Consider the following 19293-nt stretch of genomic DNA (forward strand, 5'->3'; position numbering starts at 1 on the left):
TTTATCAGTCTTTTTGTTTATGGTTAGTGCTTTTTATATTCTATTAAGGAATATTTTGTCTACTTAGGATCATGAAGATACGTTATTTTCAAGAAATTTTATCTTATCCATCACATTTAAGTCTGCAGTTTAACAGAAATTGATCTTGTGCATGGTGTGAGTCAGTATTTGTTTTTCTTCTTTTGATATCTAGTTGATGTAAACCATTTGTTGAAAAGACTATCCTGCTGGGCGCGGGGGCTCAAGCCTGTAATCCCAGCACTTTGGGAGGCCGAGACGAGTGGATCACGAGGTCAGGAGATCAAGACCATCCTGGCTAACATGGTGAAACCCCATCTCTACTAAAAAATACAAAAAAACTAGCCAGGCGAGGTGGCGGGCCCCTATAGTCCCAGCTACTCAGGAGGCTGAGGCAGGAGAATGGCGTGAACCCGGGAGGCGGAGCTTGCAGTGAGCTGAGATCCGGCCACAGCACTCTGGCCTGGGCGACAGAGCGAGACTCCGTCTCAAAAAAAAAAAAAAAAAAAAAAAAAAAAAGACGATCCTGTCCTTACAGCATTGCAGTGGTAACCATAGGTATTTGAGTCTTTTTCTAGATACCCTATTCTGTACCATTGGCCTGCTTGTCCATCTTTGTGCCAGTGCCACATTGTTTGAACTATTGGCTTCATAATGCTATCTGATAGCATATATTCTCCAACTTCTATTTCTTTAGCATTGTCTTTGCTCTTCTTGGCTCTTTGAATTTACATATAAATTTTAGAATTGGCTTATTAGTTTCCTTAAAAATACTTCCGGGATTTTGACTAAAATTGCGTTTACTCTATAGAGCAATTTGGAAGGAACTGACATCTTCTCTTCCATAGACATAGTAGGCATCTGTAGTTACTCACATGTTCTTCCATTTATCTCAGTCGTGTTTGTAGTTTTCTGTGTCTGTAGAGATAATACACAACGTCCATGTCTATTTTCTTCTAACTGCTTAATTCTTATTCTATTTTTTTATTGGATTATCTGTGATTATACAAAGTCCTTCCTTTATGTCATCTGGTTGTCAGCAATGTTTGCTTTGTTTTTTACTATTCCTAATATATATACGTTCTATAATGATTGTTTTGTTTAGCTGTGCAGTTTCCTTGCTATCTTTTTGTCTTTTAAAAAATCATTTCCTCTATTTTTTTTAAAAAGTGAGTATTTTTTAATCTATTTTTTAAGCCTTTTTTTAAGCCTCTGATGCATTTTATAAAATTTTCTTCCTTGGGGGAGGACTGTTTTCTTTTAGAGGTGGAGTCTTCAGCTATCTTTTGCATGTTATGAGCTTCTTTTTCAGTTTCTTTTCTTGTCTCTTGGTATTCTTTGTTGGCATGCTTATTCTATCTTTTTCATATTGGATAAGGATAGCTTTATTTGAATTTACTAGATTATTGTATTTGTGAATCTTTGACTTTCCCATCTTTGAGAATGTTACTCTTTATAGTTTGGATTTTAGGGCTTGATACATTGTCAATTCATTTTCTTTGCCTATGAATACATGTTTGGGGGTGGGGTCTGGTTAGCCATAGGCCAAATTTATCGGTCATTTTCCAGTATTTGCTTCTGTTCTCTGCCTACCCAGAAGAAGCAAAAATGTGAGTTTATTAATTTGGGATGTTCTTAGTGAATCCACAGTGAAAGAAAGACTATATTGGCGATCTCTTCTCCATGGCTTTAGTTCTCTATGTTTCTTATTTATGTTCTCTTTTCTCTCTGGTTGTGGTAGTCCCCTGTTTACAGTTGAAGATAATTAGTGATTTTTATTTTTCTACCCTCTTTCTCCAGGTTTCTTCCCAGCCAGGGAAGAAACAAAATTGCAGGTCCTGCTTTTGGGGAGTCACTGTGGGAGTAGGGAGGGTTTCCTCTTTTCAACGGGCTGAAGTCTTTTCTCCCCCAAGCTGCCTGACTTACATCTTCTAAATTGGGGACTACTGGTGAAGAATTTCAGAATGATGTTTGCTCACATTCTTGAAGTGTCTGACAGACTTCACGGTCATCACTTTTCAAAGGCTATGCTGCGAAGCTATGCTGCTTCTGTTTGCTGCTGAAATACTTCTTAATTGTTATTTTGGGTTCATTACTTCAGATTTTAGGTGGAGGGAAGTTGTGAAATCTTAACCTCCAAAATGTCTCCACTCATTTTTTAACACATTTTAATTTGTTTATGTGTGTGAACATTTAGAGTTAATTAGAATTTATATCCTTTTCTTACAAGAGTAAACAGAGCTTGTTTTTACTTTTACCCTCTGAGCCCTCCACAAACCATCTCTCACACTACAATCATCTGGAATTTTTAGTTGTAGTTTTTTGTGTCATTTGTATAGTATGTATTATTATTTAGAGTTCATCATGAGTCTAACATATTTTGTGTTTTTTGTTTGTTATCCATGTCCTTTCTCTTGGCTTTATGTTTCAGAGTATATGCTAAATTTTTTTTTAAAGAAAGCTTCTGAATGATAAACTTGTAAACCTTGAGAAGTCCAAAAATATCTGTCTTTCCCTAGTTGAAAACTAATGTGGCTATATAGTTTTTAATAGAAGACATTGCTTTTTTGCCTTCTAACATCTGATTTTCCTGATGTTTGTTTTTTACTAGATTTCTGTTTTTTCCACTCTTGCTTTAAAGCTTCTTGCCTTTCTCTTTGTCCTGGCATTCTGCAGGTATCTGTGCGCAAGTGTGTGTGTGTTCTGGTTTGTTCTTACACTTTGTTTGGTTTTCTTTCTTGGTATTTGGTGGACCTTTTTCATCTAAAGGCTTAATGCCTGTATTAAACACTTGGAAAATTTATTTTCTGTGTATGTGAGGATTTCCTTTTCTTTCCTTCTCTATTCTGTCCCTCTGGGACTCCTACCACATGAATCTGGGAACTCTGGAAGCTGGCTTCTTTTCTCCATGTCTCCTAACTTTTCGATCACATGTTCATTTTCTGTCCTTAACACTGTTCTGTATAGATCTGTGGGCTTCTTGTTGCTCATTTGTTACATCTGTTTTGTTTTTTGGTCATATTTTAGGGGTACTAGTTCTTTTTTTAATATGCCAGCATATTCTTGTTTTATTGGTAAGATAGCCTCTTAAATCCTTTGAGAATAGTAATTATGAGACTTTTTTATATTAACTGTTTTGGCAGAGGGATTGTTCTTTTTGAGTTTAATGTCTTTCTGTTTTGGTTCTGTGATATTGCTTAGATTTTTTTCAATGTTTATTGTCTAGTCATTTTTTTTGTTGTTGTTTGACTGATTTTAATAGTGTATACCTCAGTCCAAGTTGTAATACCTGTTTTCCTGTTAGTTTAATAGAATTTTCATTACAGACATCTACTTCCAGTGATTTCAGAAATGAGTGAAATTTGTGACCAGATAGCTTGTTTTTTGGGTGCCAGGACTCCCTGCTTCTCCAGTTTCTTTTTCTGGTCTGGGAGGGTCCATTAACACACAAGTACCTCAGATCATTTTAATGGAGGTGCTTGTGAGGCTGTGGGTGGCATCCTTAGTTGCATATTATAATAGATTCACCTGGGAGCTTTTAAGTATCCCACTATCTGGGCTGTACCCTAGACCAAGTAAATGAAAAGCTATAAGGGTGGGACCGTCAGGATTTTTAAAAAATTTCTTAAGTGATTTCATTGTGCAGACATAGTTAAGAACCACTGCATATTAAAATTTGCGTGTCTGAATAGCCTCTATGCAGAAAACAGCCCTTTTGCAAATAGGCATAGCAAATATTGGGCATTTTAGACTTTGCATTGTAGCATCTATCAACCCCATGACCAGCTTTTGCATGTGGGCAGTGATGCACACTTACTATTTTTTGATCTCTGTATATGTAAGTACCTTACTATAAGTGATACAGAAGGAAATTTGGTATCATATAAATGTCTTGAATGGTGCCCAGAAGAATTTCTTGAAGTAATGAAAGGACATGCTTATAAGAAGTACCCAAAATTGAGATCTCAAAGGATACTATTAGATTTATTTTTCTGATATAATGACCAGTTCTTTGGAAATGTTAAACATTTCTGTGCATGTTTTTTTGTTTTGTTTTGTTTTTTGTTTTGTTTTGTTTGTTCGTTTGTTTTTGAGAGACAGAGTTTTGCTCTTGTTGCCCAGGCTGAAGTGCAATGGGACCATCTTGACTCACTGCAACCTCCGAGTTCAAGCAATTCTCCAGCCTCAGCCTCCCAAGTAGCTGGGATTACAGGCATGCACCACAACGCCTGGCTAATTTTGTATTTTTAGTAGAGACAGGGTTTCTCCATGTTGGTCAGGCTGATCTCAAACTCCTGACCTCAGGTGATCGTCCGCCTCAGCCTCCCTAAGTGCTGGGATTACAGGCATGAACCACCATGCCGGGCCTGTGTGCATTTCTTTTTAATAATGGATGAATTTTTAAAAAAAATTCTCTCTGTTGAAATAAGAATGTTACCTGTCTTGCTTATAAGATTGTTGTGAGGATTAAAAGATATAAAGTGCTTAGAACAGTGGCAGGCACATAGCAAGTGACCAGTAAATGTTAACTACAATATTATTGTTAATGCTGTTATTTCATCCGCTATTTAACTTTTCCCATCTTTCTAGTTTATTGATGATAAGAAAATAACATGGAACATTTTCATTTGAACCTTCTAATAAACTAAGATCTTATATCTTTAAAAGTTCAGTTTATTAAACAGGTTATTAGGCACGTGTGAATGAAGACTCGGTTATATTTCACTTAGTATGTGTGTTAAAATAGATTGTTTGGAATAGTGAACGAGTATGAATTGGTAAAAGTTGATTTTGCAGTGAAAGACAAGATGTTAATTACTGTGAAATGAAGACTAAAATGTAACTCCATCTTGTTAAGGCAGAATATAAACAAATTTTTAAAATAAGTAAAATGTAGCTCCATAACTTTTATTAAGAACATATAAGTCAAATTAATCAGTTTGTAGTTAACCTTTTTTTTCTTAAGCTAAATAATTGATACTAAAGGATAATAGGTAGTTGACGTAAAGCAGAGGATTCCTTACCACCAGAGAATTCTGTGTCTGCTATTTTCTGCCTGTGTGTTTAGGAATTAGGTGTTTTGTGGACATAAGTTTATTAAGGGAAGATCAGGTAGTATGTTTTTAATAGTAACTCTAATGTAGCCCAGTTTGTTCTGTAATACACTTGTTCATGTGTTGCCTTGAGATTAGTTAACTCCCCACCAGTATATATATATATAGGTTTTGGTTTTCATTGATGTATTTATAAAGATTAGCCTCCTTAGTTTTTAGTATTATATTAAGTAGTTTTTAAAATCTTACATTTTTAATTATTGAGAATTCCTCAGAAGACTTGGTTGTGCTCAGTACAGGTAATAGGATATTGACCCTTTAAACTTTAGGTTATCACTCAGCATTTATGTAGTTTCTATATTCTTTCAGGACTTTTAAATTATTTTTTATAACTTTTGCAGCATGCCTGTGAAATTCATTTGTTCATAAATGATGGGACTAAAACTCAGAAGAGGCTAGGTGACTTGTTCAGGGCCATGAAATCATTATTATTGTGCATTTATACAGAAAGTTCAAGGCATCCTAGTGATTTTAGGCATAGGCATAAAATGTTAAAGACAAAGCATGACCTGGCCACTCATTTGCCTTTACCCATAAATTGTACTTTTGAAACATCTTAACTTTGCCAAAAGTTTTCGACCTTAATGGTGCATGTCATGGAACCGTCAAAGGAAAGCATGAGTGAAGTGGTGTCGCGTTGACTTTAACCCAGAATAGAATACACTGACATATTAGTCTTCTAGACTGTAGTTCATTGAATCTCTGGAAACAGCTTTCATCTTGTTAAGTGACTATACGTTTGATCATATTAAAGTTTCATGATCTCCTTGTAATATGAATGATGTTAGGATCATGAAAAGCCATTGCTGCCAACAAGTTGGAAGTTGAATTTACTGTTTTCAAAAGTGTCATGGGGAGATTTTTCTAGGTTGTGCTTGCTGTTATTGTGCGACATTTTGATGAAAGTTCTGAAGCATGTAGTCCTCTTGTAGATCATGTAATCAAGGGTTAGCTTGTTCCACAGCTTGTCTGCTGAGTGTTTTTTCTAGGAGAAAGGGTGACAGTAGAGCTTGAAGGCAGCTTTCCCTAGTTCTGTAGTAAGCCAAGCTGAAGGGACATACATGTGCTCTAAAATAAGTGAATAGACAAATTATGCTGACTTTATGAAAGCAGTGCTTTTGCTGAAAAAAATGTGTTGCACATGGAGCAATCAACCTGATAGCCAACCAGATAGTTTTTTTTCCCCCATTTATTCTGACAAAGTCTACGATTGTATCAGTATTTTCTGGCACATTCATGTAAATTACCTGCAATTTTTGGTGTGCTATTTTTGGATAGTTACAGTAAATTCTTAATTTTTCATGGTTTTGTAAGTAAGGGTGGGATAGCTTGAACTAGTGAAGAACATAGATATTCCAAACTTTGTCTGCCATATATTTAATCATATTATTTTGCTAACCTCGTTCCTTCAGACCTGTTAATAATAATTAGCAAAATTGCTTGAGTTGTACTTCCTGTCTCCAGAATAGATGACTAAAAATGTTGACAGGAGAGAGATCTAAATTTAAACAAGTAGACAACAACAACAAAATCCAGGGTGGACTGTGAGGTAATGTGTGTGTTACATGTACATATGGATTGATATTTCATAGAATGAATTTCCATGTTAGTGGGATTACACTGGACACTTATTTAAGAACACTCATTTATGGAACCCTAAAAGGATTTCTTACAGTGCTTACATCAAAACAAATAGTTGCAGAAATTAAACGTGTGTGTATTTAATGTTTTTATAAAAGATGATGGTTCTTTTTTGCTTTAACTATTTTATAGTGTCTATTTTTCAGCTTGAAAATGACAGTGCCAGGCACACAGTAGATGCTTAGTAAGTATGTGGTGGTGATCTTCACCTCTGTTCAGATGGAGGTCAATGCTGTTGTGGAAGGAAATTGCAATAGTCATTATTTTTATTACAGTCTTCATCTCTGAAACTCATTGAAAATAGTAAATCACTTTAATAAATTCTAGCAAATTTTTATTTTTATTTTTATTCTTTTTTTGAGACGGAGTCTCGCTGTGTCACCCAGGCTGGAGTGCATTGGTGTGATCTTGGCTCACTGCAACCTCGACCTCCTGGGTTCAAGCAATTCTTCTGCCTCAGTTGGGACTGGTGTCTGCCACCACACCTGGCTAATTTTTGTATTTTTAGTAGAGACGGGGTTTCACCATGTGGCCAACCTAGTCTCAAACTCCTGACCTCAAGTGATCTGCCCACCTAGGCCTCCCAAAGTGCTGGGATTGTAGGTGTGAGCTACTGCGCCAGGCCTCTAGCAGGATATTTTTAGATTATTCCTCAGATTTGTCTGTCTCTTTTCAAGTCATTTGTTCATTTCCTAACTCTCCATCTTTTTATTTCTTCTCCCTGTAATTATGTTTGACCTTTTCTTGCATTTTCTTGAAACATATCTGTAATTAATGTCCATTCAAATATTACAGTTTTTGAGAGACTTAGAGGAAGATATGAAATTATTGCTTTATTACAAGAATAGTTTAATAGTTCCTCTACAGGTGCACATCTGTATATGTGCAAAACACTGTGCCAAGCTCATTAAGAGTTAGAAAAATGAGGAAAACCATAGTCCTTGCCCTCAGGGGGCATACATAGTAGGAGAGAAATAGAGGAGGTTATGGAAATAGTTTACATGAAATACACAAATTTGTGTACTATAACTCTAGAAAAAATACATTAAGAACACAGCAACTAGAAACTACTGCTTCCTACTGAAAGCTCGCATAGGGAGACAGCGTAGTGCTGTGGAAAGGAAATTGCAATAAGGATAAAGAACTCTGAGTTCTAGTCTTTTCATCACCATCAGCTGAGAAATACTGAGCACATTCTCTGGCTTTTTTCCATCCCTAGCTTCAGTTTTTTCTGTGTATATAGTAGATTTTAACTAACTCTATTAGTTTCAGAAATATTGTGGTATAGTGACATGTTAGCTTTACCTTCATAGAAGATATGTCATATCTTTTTAGTTACTACTAATATTCTGTTTTCAACTACTGTTAGGGAATGTAATAATTTAATCAAATAAATAAAATAAGGTTAACTGATAAGTGCAGTCACATGGACTGATTCATGCAGTGTTTAAAGTTCTTTGTTCTGTGACATGTGTGCTGTATGAAGCATTTTAAAACTTTTAGGCTGTATAATTTAAGTTTCTAAAGTAAACATGTAGACTTCTGTCATAAGGGATGGGCAAAACCCAAATAACACTGCCTGAGGAGATAGCCATGAATCTGATTGGCTTTTCTTAGAAGCTGTTGAAAGCATCTAGAGGTGATCTTTTGATGCTTGACTTGGGAAGCAAACAATTGGTCTTTGGTTTTTGCTTCTGAAGATTTTTTTTCTCTTTTCTATTAAAACAACTTTAAGTCAATAGCAGGTCTCCAGTCGGTGTTTAGACTAGACTATTAGTAAATTATCAGTTCAAATGCATGTAGCCTATTTGTCTTCCTGTTTCTAAATTGGAAGTGAGAAGCTGCTAATTAACTAAACTTTAGCATATCTGAACACTTCAAAAATATAATGTGTAATATATATTCTAGTGCCCTTTGAAATCTAATTTCTGAAGATATTTTAGCTGTGCTGAATTAAAAGAATACTCAAGTTTATTTTGTAAGTTAGTATATCATACAATATTTTGGTTTCATATTAAACACAAAGGCACCTGTGAGACCTCATACAGAATGTGACAAAAATCAGGGATTAGCATAGTCACTTTGTGAAGCCATTTTTCTCTTCAAAAGGAACCAAAGTATGCACTATCTGAAGCCTAAGGATGTTGACAAATAACAAAATGAAGCATTTGGAAATATTCAGAAGGAAGAACCTGGCAGCAGATTGCTTAGAATTTTACTCATTGCCTTATAAAATTAATAACATACTTAGATACTACTAAACTTGAAGGGTTTTATTTTGGTTTTTTAATTCATCTGTAGACCACTGGCCCTTTGTATCCAGACTACGTACATTGTTAGAAAAGTTGGGCAGGAGTTACCTGGCTGAAGTGTGGATTAATGCAGTAGAGTGCTTTACCTAATGCATACTGCTTAAAGCACAGGTGTTGTTTTTTGTTGGTTGAATACTGTCTGATTTTCCTTCCTATGTAATTTACCTGCATGGAGATTAAGAAAGCCCCCTTTTATTAAATAAGCTTGAAAACTAGATGAATGCACTTAGGTTCTTGGGTAGAATGTATTGGATAGCTAGCTGCCTTTATAATGAGCATTTAAAAATCTGCTCTCCAAAAACTGGAAAATGTATTCTCTGCTGTATGGAAAGCAATATAGTACTGAAATATTCCTCCTTAATTTTGGTCTGAACGAACAAAAGTGTCTGTGTTTATTCCTGCCTAATGCATCACAAATCTGCTGACATGCTAACCTTGGAGTCTTGGCTGGCGTTAATCAGGCCTGTGCACAGGCAGGAAAGATGTACCTAATGCACTCCATCAGTGCAGTTTGCATATGGAAGTTCTCACAGGGGAGCTGCCCTGTGCCAGCTGAGGGTTACCTGCCCACTGCAGTTATTGTATGTAATTATCGAACCAATCTGTTCAGCCCAGCAGGGTTTAGATGGTAATCATGAAGCAACACTTTGGAAAAGAAAGATGTAAGGCATTCTCCCCTTTTCTCATCAGTTATATGAAGTTATAGCCACTCTTACAGCTATTTTTGAGAGGCAATACCTCCATATACAAATCTGCTAAATGAATGCCTTTGAAAGTTTCTCAAGGTTCAGTCAAGTTGTTACTTTTGTATATGTGAAGCATTTTCTTTAGGAACATGGTGGGTACCTCTGAGTTCTAATTTTCCACAGCCACCTTAAGAATGTTTTGAAACAGTGGGATTAATTGTAATACATAGATAATAACAGTTCTGACCATTTGGAGGTTTTAAGATAATGTGGCTTGAATAGAGTTCGGCTTTCCCATGTAGTTCTCTTTGGAACAGAACCCATGGTTGCCATTAGGAAAAGGAACAATGTGCTGTCAGCAGGCATTATCCTCTTTTCTAGCTGTACACAAAATGGCCTGCAGCAAGGAACATTCTCAGATGAAGTTTAACTTATTGTTAATTGTTAGAAAATATAAATGAGGACATTCTGTTGCATTGTGAACCTGTGAGATTTGGGGCATATCAGATGGTTTTCTAAATGATACAGACTTATTTTAGGCAACCAAAAGAAGCTTTGGATTAAAATTTGGATTTTAACCAGTTTAAATTTGAAACTACACAAGATAAAGTTATATACTAAATTCAAAGTTTCATATTTATCACTCATGTCCCTCTATAATTTTACCTATGTATAGAGATGTTAAAGAATTTAGAAACTTAACGCAGGACTGGACCTGTTAAAAAATGTTGTAGTGGTAGAAAGTAATAAAATGAAATTGAAGGAACATTTGGGAAGAATGGATAGTGACAGAATATAAGCACTGACTTCTAAATAACACTTCACTAGAAAAATAGGACAGGCCCAAGAGAATGTGGGAAATCCAGATGGTTTTTGAGATTTTAGGAGAGCTTTGTACTTTTAAGACTATTCATTTACAGTAAGGTTTATGGCCCTCTTAAACTTTTAATAAAAAGTATGCTAAAAGAGAAACGTTTATTACAAGTTTTCCATTATTGATTCATAAATAGAATTTTACCACCAGTGTTATGTGGTATAAACACTGATGTAATATATGGGACAAGACATACATTTTTTCCATTTATCAAATAAATTATCCTCTCTCCATCCTACCCGCATTGTACTATGTGGAGAGTATCATTGGCCTGAGTGGTGATCGTGAGTTTGTAAAACATTTTATTTTAAAAGAGTTTCTGTATGATCAATCCTGATGGTTAAACCATAGCTTTCAATAATGAAGTATATAAAACATGAAGAGTTAGAGGTGGATATAACAAATATACCTACCATCTGGGTTAACTGTCTAGTTGAAAGTTCTCGTACTCCCCCTTTCTTCCATCCCTCATCCATTCCTTTAGTTAACCAGTATCCTGAAGTTGAGAATATTCTTCCTGTGTGTTTTGACACACCCACACCTATATACAGTTACAGACAGACACACACACACACAAATACGTGATGAGTTTGTAGTTTACTTGACTGTCAGACATCTCTCTTTCTCTCTCTCTCTCTTTAATTTTTATCTGTAAGAAGCGAAAGAAAGAAATGGAAGAAAGCAAGGAACCTGGTGTTGAAGATATGGAATGGTCAGACACACAGACAGAGGAGGCCATACAGACCCGTAAGTTGAACAGGTTTGCCTAGCTGCTTCCATACGTAAACACAAATTTCATTTCCTCCCATTACATGAGGGGTCAACTATTTGGGTCATGAGCTTTTGATTTTATAATAAAATGCCACAAGATTTTTGTATAGTATTTATCGTGGTATCTTTTGTACATACGTTAGATTATTTACTCTCCACAATAATTATAAAGTTGAGACTGGGAAGCTCCCTTCATTTTGCAGATTTGGAGCCCGAGACACTGAATGATTAAATGGCAGAGCTGCCAGGCGTGGTGACTGACGTGTGCCTGTAGTCTCAGCTACTCAGAAGGCTGAGGCAGGAGGATCACTTGAGCCCAGGAGTTTGAGTCCAGTCTGGGCAACATAGAAACCCCATCTCTAAAATAAATAAAATAAATGACTGAGCTGTTGTGAAAGGGTGATAGAGACCAGAACTCTTAACTGTCAGGCCAATATCTTTCCACTTCCTCACACTGATCCCACATAACTCTGGGTATGATAGTGAGTGTCAGGGGTCAGACATGGGTCTGTTGACTAAGCTGTCTAATTGTTTCTTATAAAGTTTGTCAACCTCTTCTTTTTTTCTGAACAAGTTAAGAGGAAAAGAATTAAAGCTTTATGGCTGATCACTTTTCACAGTTCTTGAACCAAAAAAACAAAAAACAAAAAACAAAAAACAAGATATGAAGTCATTTCTGAGATGGCTTATAAACTGGCACTGAAGGCACTTCTAATAGTTCCAGAAATGGCATGAGCAAAGGCAGCATCTGCAAATGGCAGAACTAGGTTGGATTTTGGTCTGATATGTTTAATAAACTGCCAGCCAATATGTTCCAGGATTCATATGATAGGATGATGTACTTGACTCAATAAAGAGAGCTATTCAGTGTGGCCCACAATACATTTTTTTAAAAAGATTTTTCCTGTCTGCCTTTTTTAAAAAAATTATTTTGTTTGTCCTGAAATATTTCTTGGTTTCTAACAGAAAAGGCTTATTTTTGGTTAAAAAAATTTTTTTTAAAGCATAGGTGCCATATTGAGTAATACCACCAATTTATTTTTCCTTCCTTTTGCTAGTGGCATCAGTGCATGTTTGTGGAAAGCAAAGTATTCAACTTTCAAAGAGAATCATTTTTGCCCTGATTTTATTACTATGTTCTTCATTACTATGTTGTTCATAATATGAACAAATACTATGTTCATATTATGGTTAGAACATCCTTTGGTTTAATCTGCTTTAACCCAAAGAATACTTGAGATACCTAAAGAGGGAATATAAAACTTCATACTGAAGGTGAAAGGTTTTGAAGTAGTCCCTCTCTTTTATCCGCTGCTGTCTTCCATTCGCTACTGTCTTTTTTTCCCTTTTCCCGTGTCTTGTTCATTTTGTTATTAGGAAGTGAGGAGTCCCAAGGAGCAATACATCGAACCATGTCTCAGCCAGAGGCTAGCAGCAGCAGCTATGACAGTGAGTGGGAACAAAATTAAGGAGTATTTATAAAGATACAGCAGTATTCCTTAAAAACAATCCCTTAAATTTTAAAACTGGCAATTTTAGTTTCAGAAAGATCCTGCATTGTTCTAGTGAGATTGACACTCATTAAGTCTAAGGCAGAGTCTCAGCTGTGTGTTGGGAAGACTCATCCCTCTCTTGACTGCCTGGACATCATTTGTTACCTGAACTTTGCTTAATGAGCATCAAGGGTTTTTGTCTTGATAAATAAATGCCTTTAAATTCTAGTATAATTATGAAAGTTTTTAACCTAAATTTTTAGTGTAAGGTCTTCTACTGATGGTTTTTCCCATGAGAAAATATATTAGTATTTTTGTTATTAATGACAAAAGAGTAAAGTAGTCATAAATAATTTAAGGAGAACAATTCAGTTTTTTTGACATAACTTTTTAAGAAGATAAAGAATAATCAGATTCACCCTTATTCATATAAACTCAGAATTGCTTTTCTTAAAATGCTGTTTATTTCCCCCATTACAGTTCACTTTTTCCCCCTAAAGTACAAGGCGAGTTAAGGTATTTTACTATCAAAATAATCATAAGTGAGAGGAAATATTATCTGATGGTAAAATGTTATTGCTTCCAGCAAAAAGAAAAAGCCAAGAGTTTGTGTAAATGTATATTTTTAAATTTATCAGTGTAAAAGTAACTTGAAGGAAAAGACACATTATTACGTTTGTTTTTTTGATTTTTAAGATATATAGTGCAATTCAGTGAATACTGTGTTTTAGGGCTTTAAGATTTTGTGTCAAACATGTTTCAAGAATGGTTACCTCTAACAGCAGCTTTAGAAATGTCAGTTTCTTCATTAACAATTTTATTTTCAAACACAATTTATGATTTACAGTATGGTAAGAGATTTTTCTCACTGTGTGATCTTTCAGAATGCTGTGTCTAGCAAAATGGGAGCAACTTTCCTTTAATATCTATTTAGACCATTTTAAAAACGTGTATAATTTTCTTGATACACCTAAACTCATTTTGAATAGTTGGGGGTCTATTGTGTAAGAACACATTCTGAAAGCTTTCAAAATGTGTATTGTGTAGGTTTTCTCAGATAAAGAGAGGAGGTGATGGGATGGTTTTCAAGAAGAACAGAGGCCTCTAATCCTTTTATTTTTATGCAAGGCATAATTTTTACCAGTTGAGAAAATTTGGTTATTTGCTGCAAGTAATTTTTCCCCTCACAAAATAAGCCTTTAAAAATCATGCATATTCTGGCATTTCAAAATTATGCCAGTATTTCAGAATTGTGCTAAAAATTAGCTAATATAGTAATGATATTTATGGCTGGTGTACTTTCCCCCCTCCTTTTCATAAAATGGAGGCTACTTTTGTTGGTATTATTTTTAAGAACCTTGGATTTTGGACCATTCCTGAGGAATCTTTGGAGAAAGCATGACTAGTCAAAAAGTAGATATTTTTAAGGGAACCCTACAAAGAAATGTCCTACTTTTTTTCCTACTGCATTATAAAATCATAGAAAAGCATCCCCAACTTGTATGTTATTTTCCAAATATCAAATTACATACATTAGACTTATGATTGGACCCTTTGCCAGTAGTGTATATTATGAAAATGGTTATATTTTAAATTAAAGAGATAAGAAGATAGATTTTTTTTGTAACAATTAGAATTGATTATTAGGGAAAATATTGAATTGATTTATGCAGCAAAGTCAACAAGGTGCGTAGGACTGATTATATAATAAGTTCCAGGCAGTAGTAGCCCTTTTAGTTGCAGTGAGAAACTTTGGATTGAAGGAGATAAGCAGCAATGATATTTAATTTCAGAGTAAAATGGCAAATTAAGACATTAATGAGAAGAATGCTATTTGAATATAGCTTTGTAGTTAGTTTAGTGTTCTTTGTAGTGTGGTTAAAGATTTAAAATGTATTGAAAGGGAGATACAGTATTGATTATTGACCTTGATTTTGTAATACCCTTTATCCAAATCTCACTATCACAACATTTTCAGTTTTCTGTGCAGAATTAATTTCAAATTTCTTGAAATAGGCCGGGCGCAGTGACTCATGCCTGTAATCCCAGCAGTTTGGGAGGCCGAGGCGGGTGCATCATTTGAGGTCAGGAGTTCGACACCAGCCTGACCAACGTGGTGAAAGTCTAAGTCCTACTAAAATACAAAAATTAGCCGGGCGTGGTGACAGGCACCTGTAATCTCATCTACTCTGGAGGCTGAGGCAGGAGAATCACTCGAACCCAGGAGGCGGAGGTTGCAGTGAGCCAAGATCGTGTCACTGCACTCTAGCCTGGCAACAAAGCGAGACTCCCTCTCAAAAAATAATAAAAATAAAATTTCTTGAAATAAAAACCTAAAAATCTACTGTGGGATATTTTTAATAGGTGGCTGTGTTACAGAAATTTAAGAAAAAACTCAAATTTTAGAATCAGTCATAGTATAGTATATAAGGTATGTATTATGAGTGGCAGAAAAAAGGATATTCATATAAACTTGAAATTTGCATTCATTGAACTGTATCGTGATTGAACAGAAACTATAACTTGGAAACATTAAAAATGCTAGTTTTGAAACTAACTTTCATGTTAAGTAACTAAATAACCCATGATGAGAAAACCTGTAGATGCATATGGTGGAATTTTGTTCACATTCAAAGAATATTTTGTACTTTTCAGAAAAGAAGTATTGATCTTTTGTGTTTTTTTTTGGTGCAGTCATTGATTAATTATGAGCACCATACTGTCCCTCACTCTGGTGCCCCTGCTCTTTCCCGGCAAAGCATAGCATGCGGCAGTGGGAAAGAAATGGCCCTGCTTCTTTTGCCAGCACTAGGCAGCCGTAATCAGGCTGACTGCTGCGCCCAGAGGTGGAGTAGGAGTAGTAGGTGGGGTGAAATGTCTCCGTGGTGAGGCAGAATTCCCATGCCCCCAGCAGAGAGTCACTGATTTATTCCAAACCAAGAATAGTTAGATAGGAGCTGTCATAAGGGACTAAGACCAGTATCACATATGATCCTTTTGTAGGAGGCTACTCATCTGGGACCTGTATAATTCCTAGCAGAAAAGACTTTCCATTTCAGTATCCCAGTGCTCTCCTGCCTAAAGGGTGTAGGTAATAGGCTTTAAAAAGCAACTCATTCCTTTGCTTTTCATAACATGCATGACCTCATCGCTTCCCCCTAAGGAATGAATGCTTATCTATATTGCTAAGGTTTATATTTGGAGATAATGTTTTAAATTTTACAATAAATTTAAATTTTGGAGAGAAATATTTCAGTATTAGTAAAAATTAGATACGTTTTATCAGTCAAAGCATTTTTATATGGCTTAAGATTAGAAGGTAGGTTTTGTCAGCATATTTTTTGACATATTAAAAAATGACCCAATTTTTTAAGATTTTCAGAGTTTTAGCAGTCATACTTTTGTATGTCAGTTTTATCTTTGCAAATCACCAGAGTCCATTCGATTTTAAAATGTACTATATTTAGAGATATTTATATTTCTGTTCTTTTGCTTTTGTCAATTATTGATTAATGATTTCAGTTTCTTTGATTTATCTTCAAGGTTCAAGAACCAGAAAGAGAGTCCAGAAGTAATTCAGATGCTGTGAACCAGCTTTCCTTCTCTTTGTTTTCTTTTGACTTTTTTCTCCTTTTCTATTTGAAGTGTTTTATTTTCATGTGAGTCTTGCGAGGTGGAAGTAATAATTAAATACCCATGTGTTCAGAAAACCAAATTTTTTATAAAAATAAATATTTTGTACAATTCATTAAAGGCTAATTTATGAAATTTCAAAATCTTCAGATTATACCCCTTACGTTATTCCAAAGCCGTGTGTTTGTGATGTTTTGGAGTACATATATATGAAAATTATTATGATATGCACTTTTCTAATCATTGTACATTTCTCAGAGTGGATAAAAATGTTTGACAGAGTCCTCACTTTTTAGGAAATGCAAAGCTTAAAATAAAAATCTCTTTTGTTTACAAACGCACGGTATGTTGTGGCTGTAAGGTTTGGTTTGATTCGTATTGATTTTGTTCTGTTCCAAAATCTTATTAAGCACCTGCTGTATGAGACAGGAGGTACAAAGATGGGAAAGGAATATGAAATAAAAAGTGGAGGAAGTGTATCCATGCGAGAGAAAATCTACATAAATGAAAGATTACATAAGAATTATGTCAGTGTGCAAGCTGTATGACAAGAAAACAAGTGGCAAATGATGAAGTGGTGGTGTAATTAAAGATTGCATAAAGACTAGCTTTGTCTACGAAAGACCTATGAACTAGATATTAATAGATCCTATTCATTCACAGTTTATTTTTCTTAAAAGTTTCACTTTCATAGCATGTAATATTTATACAGTAAACCAGGCACTTCAGAGTTTCAGTAATCAGAAAGTTTAAGATCTGAAATTTTTTTAGTTGCCTTGGGAACAAAAGCTTGTAATTTTAACACATTTATGAACAATTTCGTGATTCATTCCTCAGAGTTTTCTTGGTCAGAGAAATCGGGATTGGACTCTATTTTCTGACGGATGGTATGCTTTACCACTTAATAACATGCACAGTGTGTTTAGAAGGTATATGGACATAGTTTCACTTAAATATTTAAGTATTTTAATATGTATTCAAAATACAGTTATCACATTAAACTGGTGATTTGTCTACTACTTAGGACAAACCTAAAGTAGGTATTTCAATTTTTAAAAGCAAGTCGGTTTGAGGAAAGAAGTAAATGTACAGGTGGGATATGGACATACCAGAAATTGTCAAGGTTGTACCAAGTTTGAGAAACTATGAACCAGTACAAAGACTATAACTTGTGGCTTTCTTATGTGGATATTTAGTGATCATGTGAAGCATTTATCACTGCAATGGTTAGATACTGAAAAATGCAAAACATCTACAGACTTTCCTTTGAAGATTAACCTTTTAATGCCTCCTGAAGTTCTAGAGCAACATATCTTTACAGATTAGAAAATTTGACTTTGGGCAGAGGCTCCTCCTGCTTTCTGTAGAATGTTAGGTTTTAGTACTTATCTGTGTTAATGCCCCCAAGTTTATTTGTAACACCTAAATCAACTCTCAAGTTCTGTTTTAAACACATTAATGCTTAAAATAGAGTAAACTGTGTGCAATGTGTTTTTCTGTATATGCCTTAGCCTCCTTATTTTTCACAATATAGAAACATGGAAAACTTGGTTAAATAATAAGAAAACAAATATTTCCTCACATATTGTTTTAAGTAAGTGCTGGCATTTTCTTAAATGTTACTGTATTGGCAAGGCTACAGAAATTAATGAAAAACTACTGGCCATAGTATCCAGTTTGATTCGTGTGCTGCATCCCTCGTTCTATTTTATTCCCTATCTTGTACTGTTTTTTTCTACTCCCCTTTTAAGAAATGATTAAGCAACCTCGTCATTCAGAGTAATTTTTTTTCTTGTCCTTTTCAGTTCTATATTTAGTATTTTTATCTTGCATTGTTTTTATTTTCTTTCCAATGCCCGAATGGAGTAGATTTGCCATTTTTGGTTCTCCTTTCACAATCCAGCTTCCATATTTTAACATGTTCTTGGTTCCATTTTCTCTTGCCTTCTCTGCCATTTTCCTTAGGTCCTCATTGAGCTGAGGTTTTCTAGTCTGTTGAGGATAAACACCACTGCCAGGCTCTTGTCCTTCACACAAGAGGATGTATATGTGCTCTACATTTTTTAGAAAGCAACTGATAAGTCTTTGGTAACTAAGCCCTGAAGTTAAATAGCTTCTAGGTGTTCTTCAGTAGTGATCTAAGACAAATCAAACACTAATAAGCCAGTTATAAAACCCTGATTATTGCTTTGAATTACTAAAGTATGCATATAAAGACCCAAGTTGCATAGCAATAAAGTAGTGGTGGAAATATAAACAATTTATTTGTATTTGTGTGGGGAGATATATATGTCCACAGTTGAACATTATATTTTTGTTAATTCTTTAAATTTCTGTTTTAATGTGCTTTATATTCTTTGGATTATAAGGGTGTATTAATAATACATGGCCATTTTATATAATTTAGAACATACAGAAAAGTGTCAACAGACAAACCAGCCATAATACTACTGCCCACAGGCAACCACTGTTAATGTTTTGACACATTTTCTTCAGTCATTTCTATGCGCTTTTATTTTTAAACAGTTACACTTCATATACAGCTTTACATTCTTCTTTTTAAAGTTAACATTAAATACTTTTTACATTATTATAAATCCTTCATGAATATAACTTCTATGTTTTCTTAACTTTTTAAAATGAATTTATGATACTTTCATGACCATTTTTGTATTATTGGGCATTTAAGTTGTTTTCAGTATTGGGATATTATAAACAATGTTTTTGAACAAAATTGGGCAGTAATCTTCA

The 19293-nt window shown here is 34.8% G+C and overlaps 1 protein-coding gene across 15 annotated transcripts in view; it reads left to right on the forward strand.

The window, feature by feature from the left end:
* Window positions 1–19293, forward strand: part of VRK1 (VRK serine/threonine kinase 1) — a 112660-nt gene that overhangs the window by 68513 nt on the left and 24854 nt on the right. For 5 of the 15 annotated variants that reach the window (XM_005562176.4, XM_073998548.1, XM_073998551.1 and 2 more), the window contains 2 exons: window positions 11302–11392; window positions 16453–16883. The exons of 1 other annotated variant lie outside the window; for it this stretch is intronic. In XM_005562176.4, coding sequence (XP_005562233.1) covers window positions 11302–11392; window positions 16453–16484 — 123 coding nt within the window. In that variant the 3' untranslated portion in view covers window positions 16485–16883. Of the gene's footprint in view, window positions 1–11301; window positions 11393–12793; window positions 12866–16452; window positions 16884–19293 lie in introns of those variants that run through there. 9 more of the 15 variants (XM_005562174.4, XM_073998549.1, XM_073998550.1 and 6 more) reach the window with 5 other exon arrangements.

This window comes from Macaca fascicularis, chromosome 7, assembly GCF_037993035.2.
Source record: "Macaca fascicularis isolate 582-1 chromosome 7, T2T-MFA8v1.1".
Taxonomy (NCBI): Eukaryota; Metazoa; Chordata; class Mammalia; order Primates; family Cercopithecidae; genus Macaca; species Macaca fascicularis.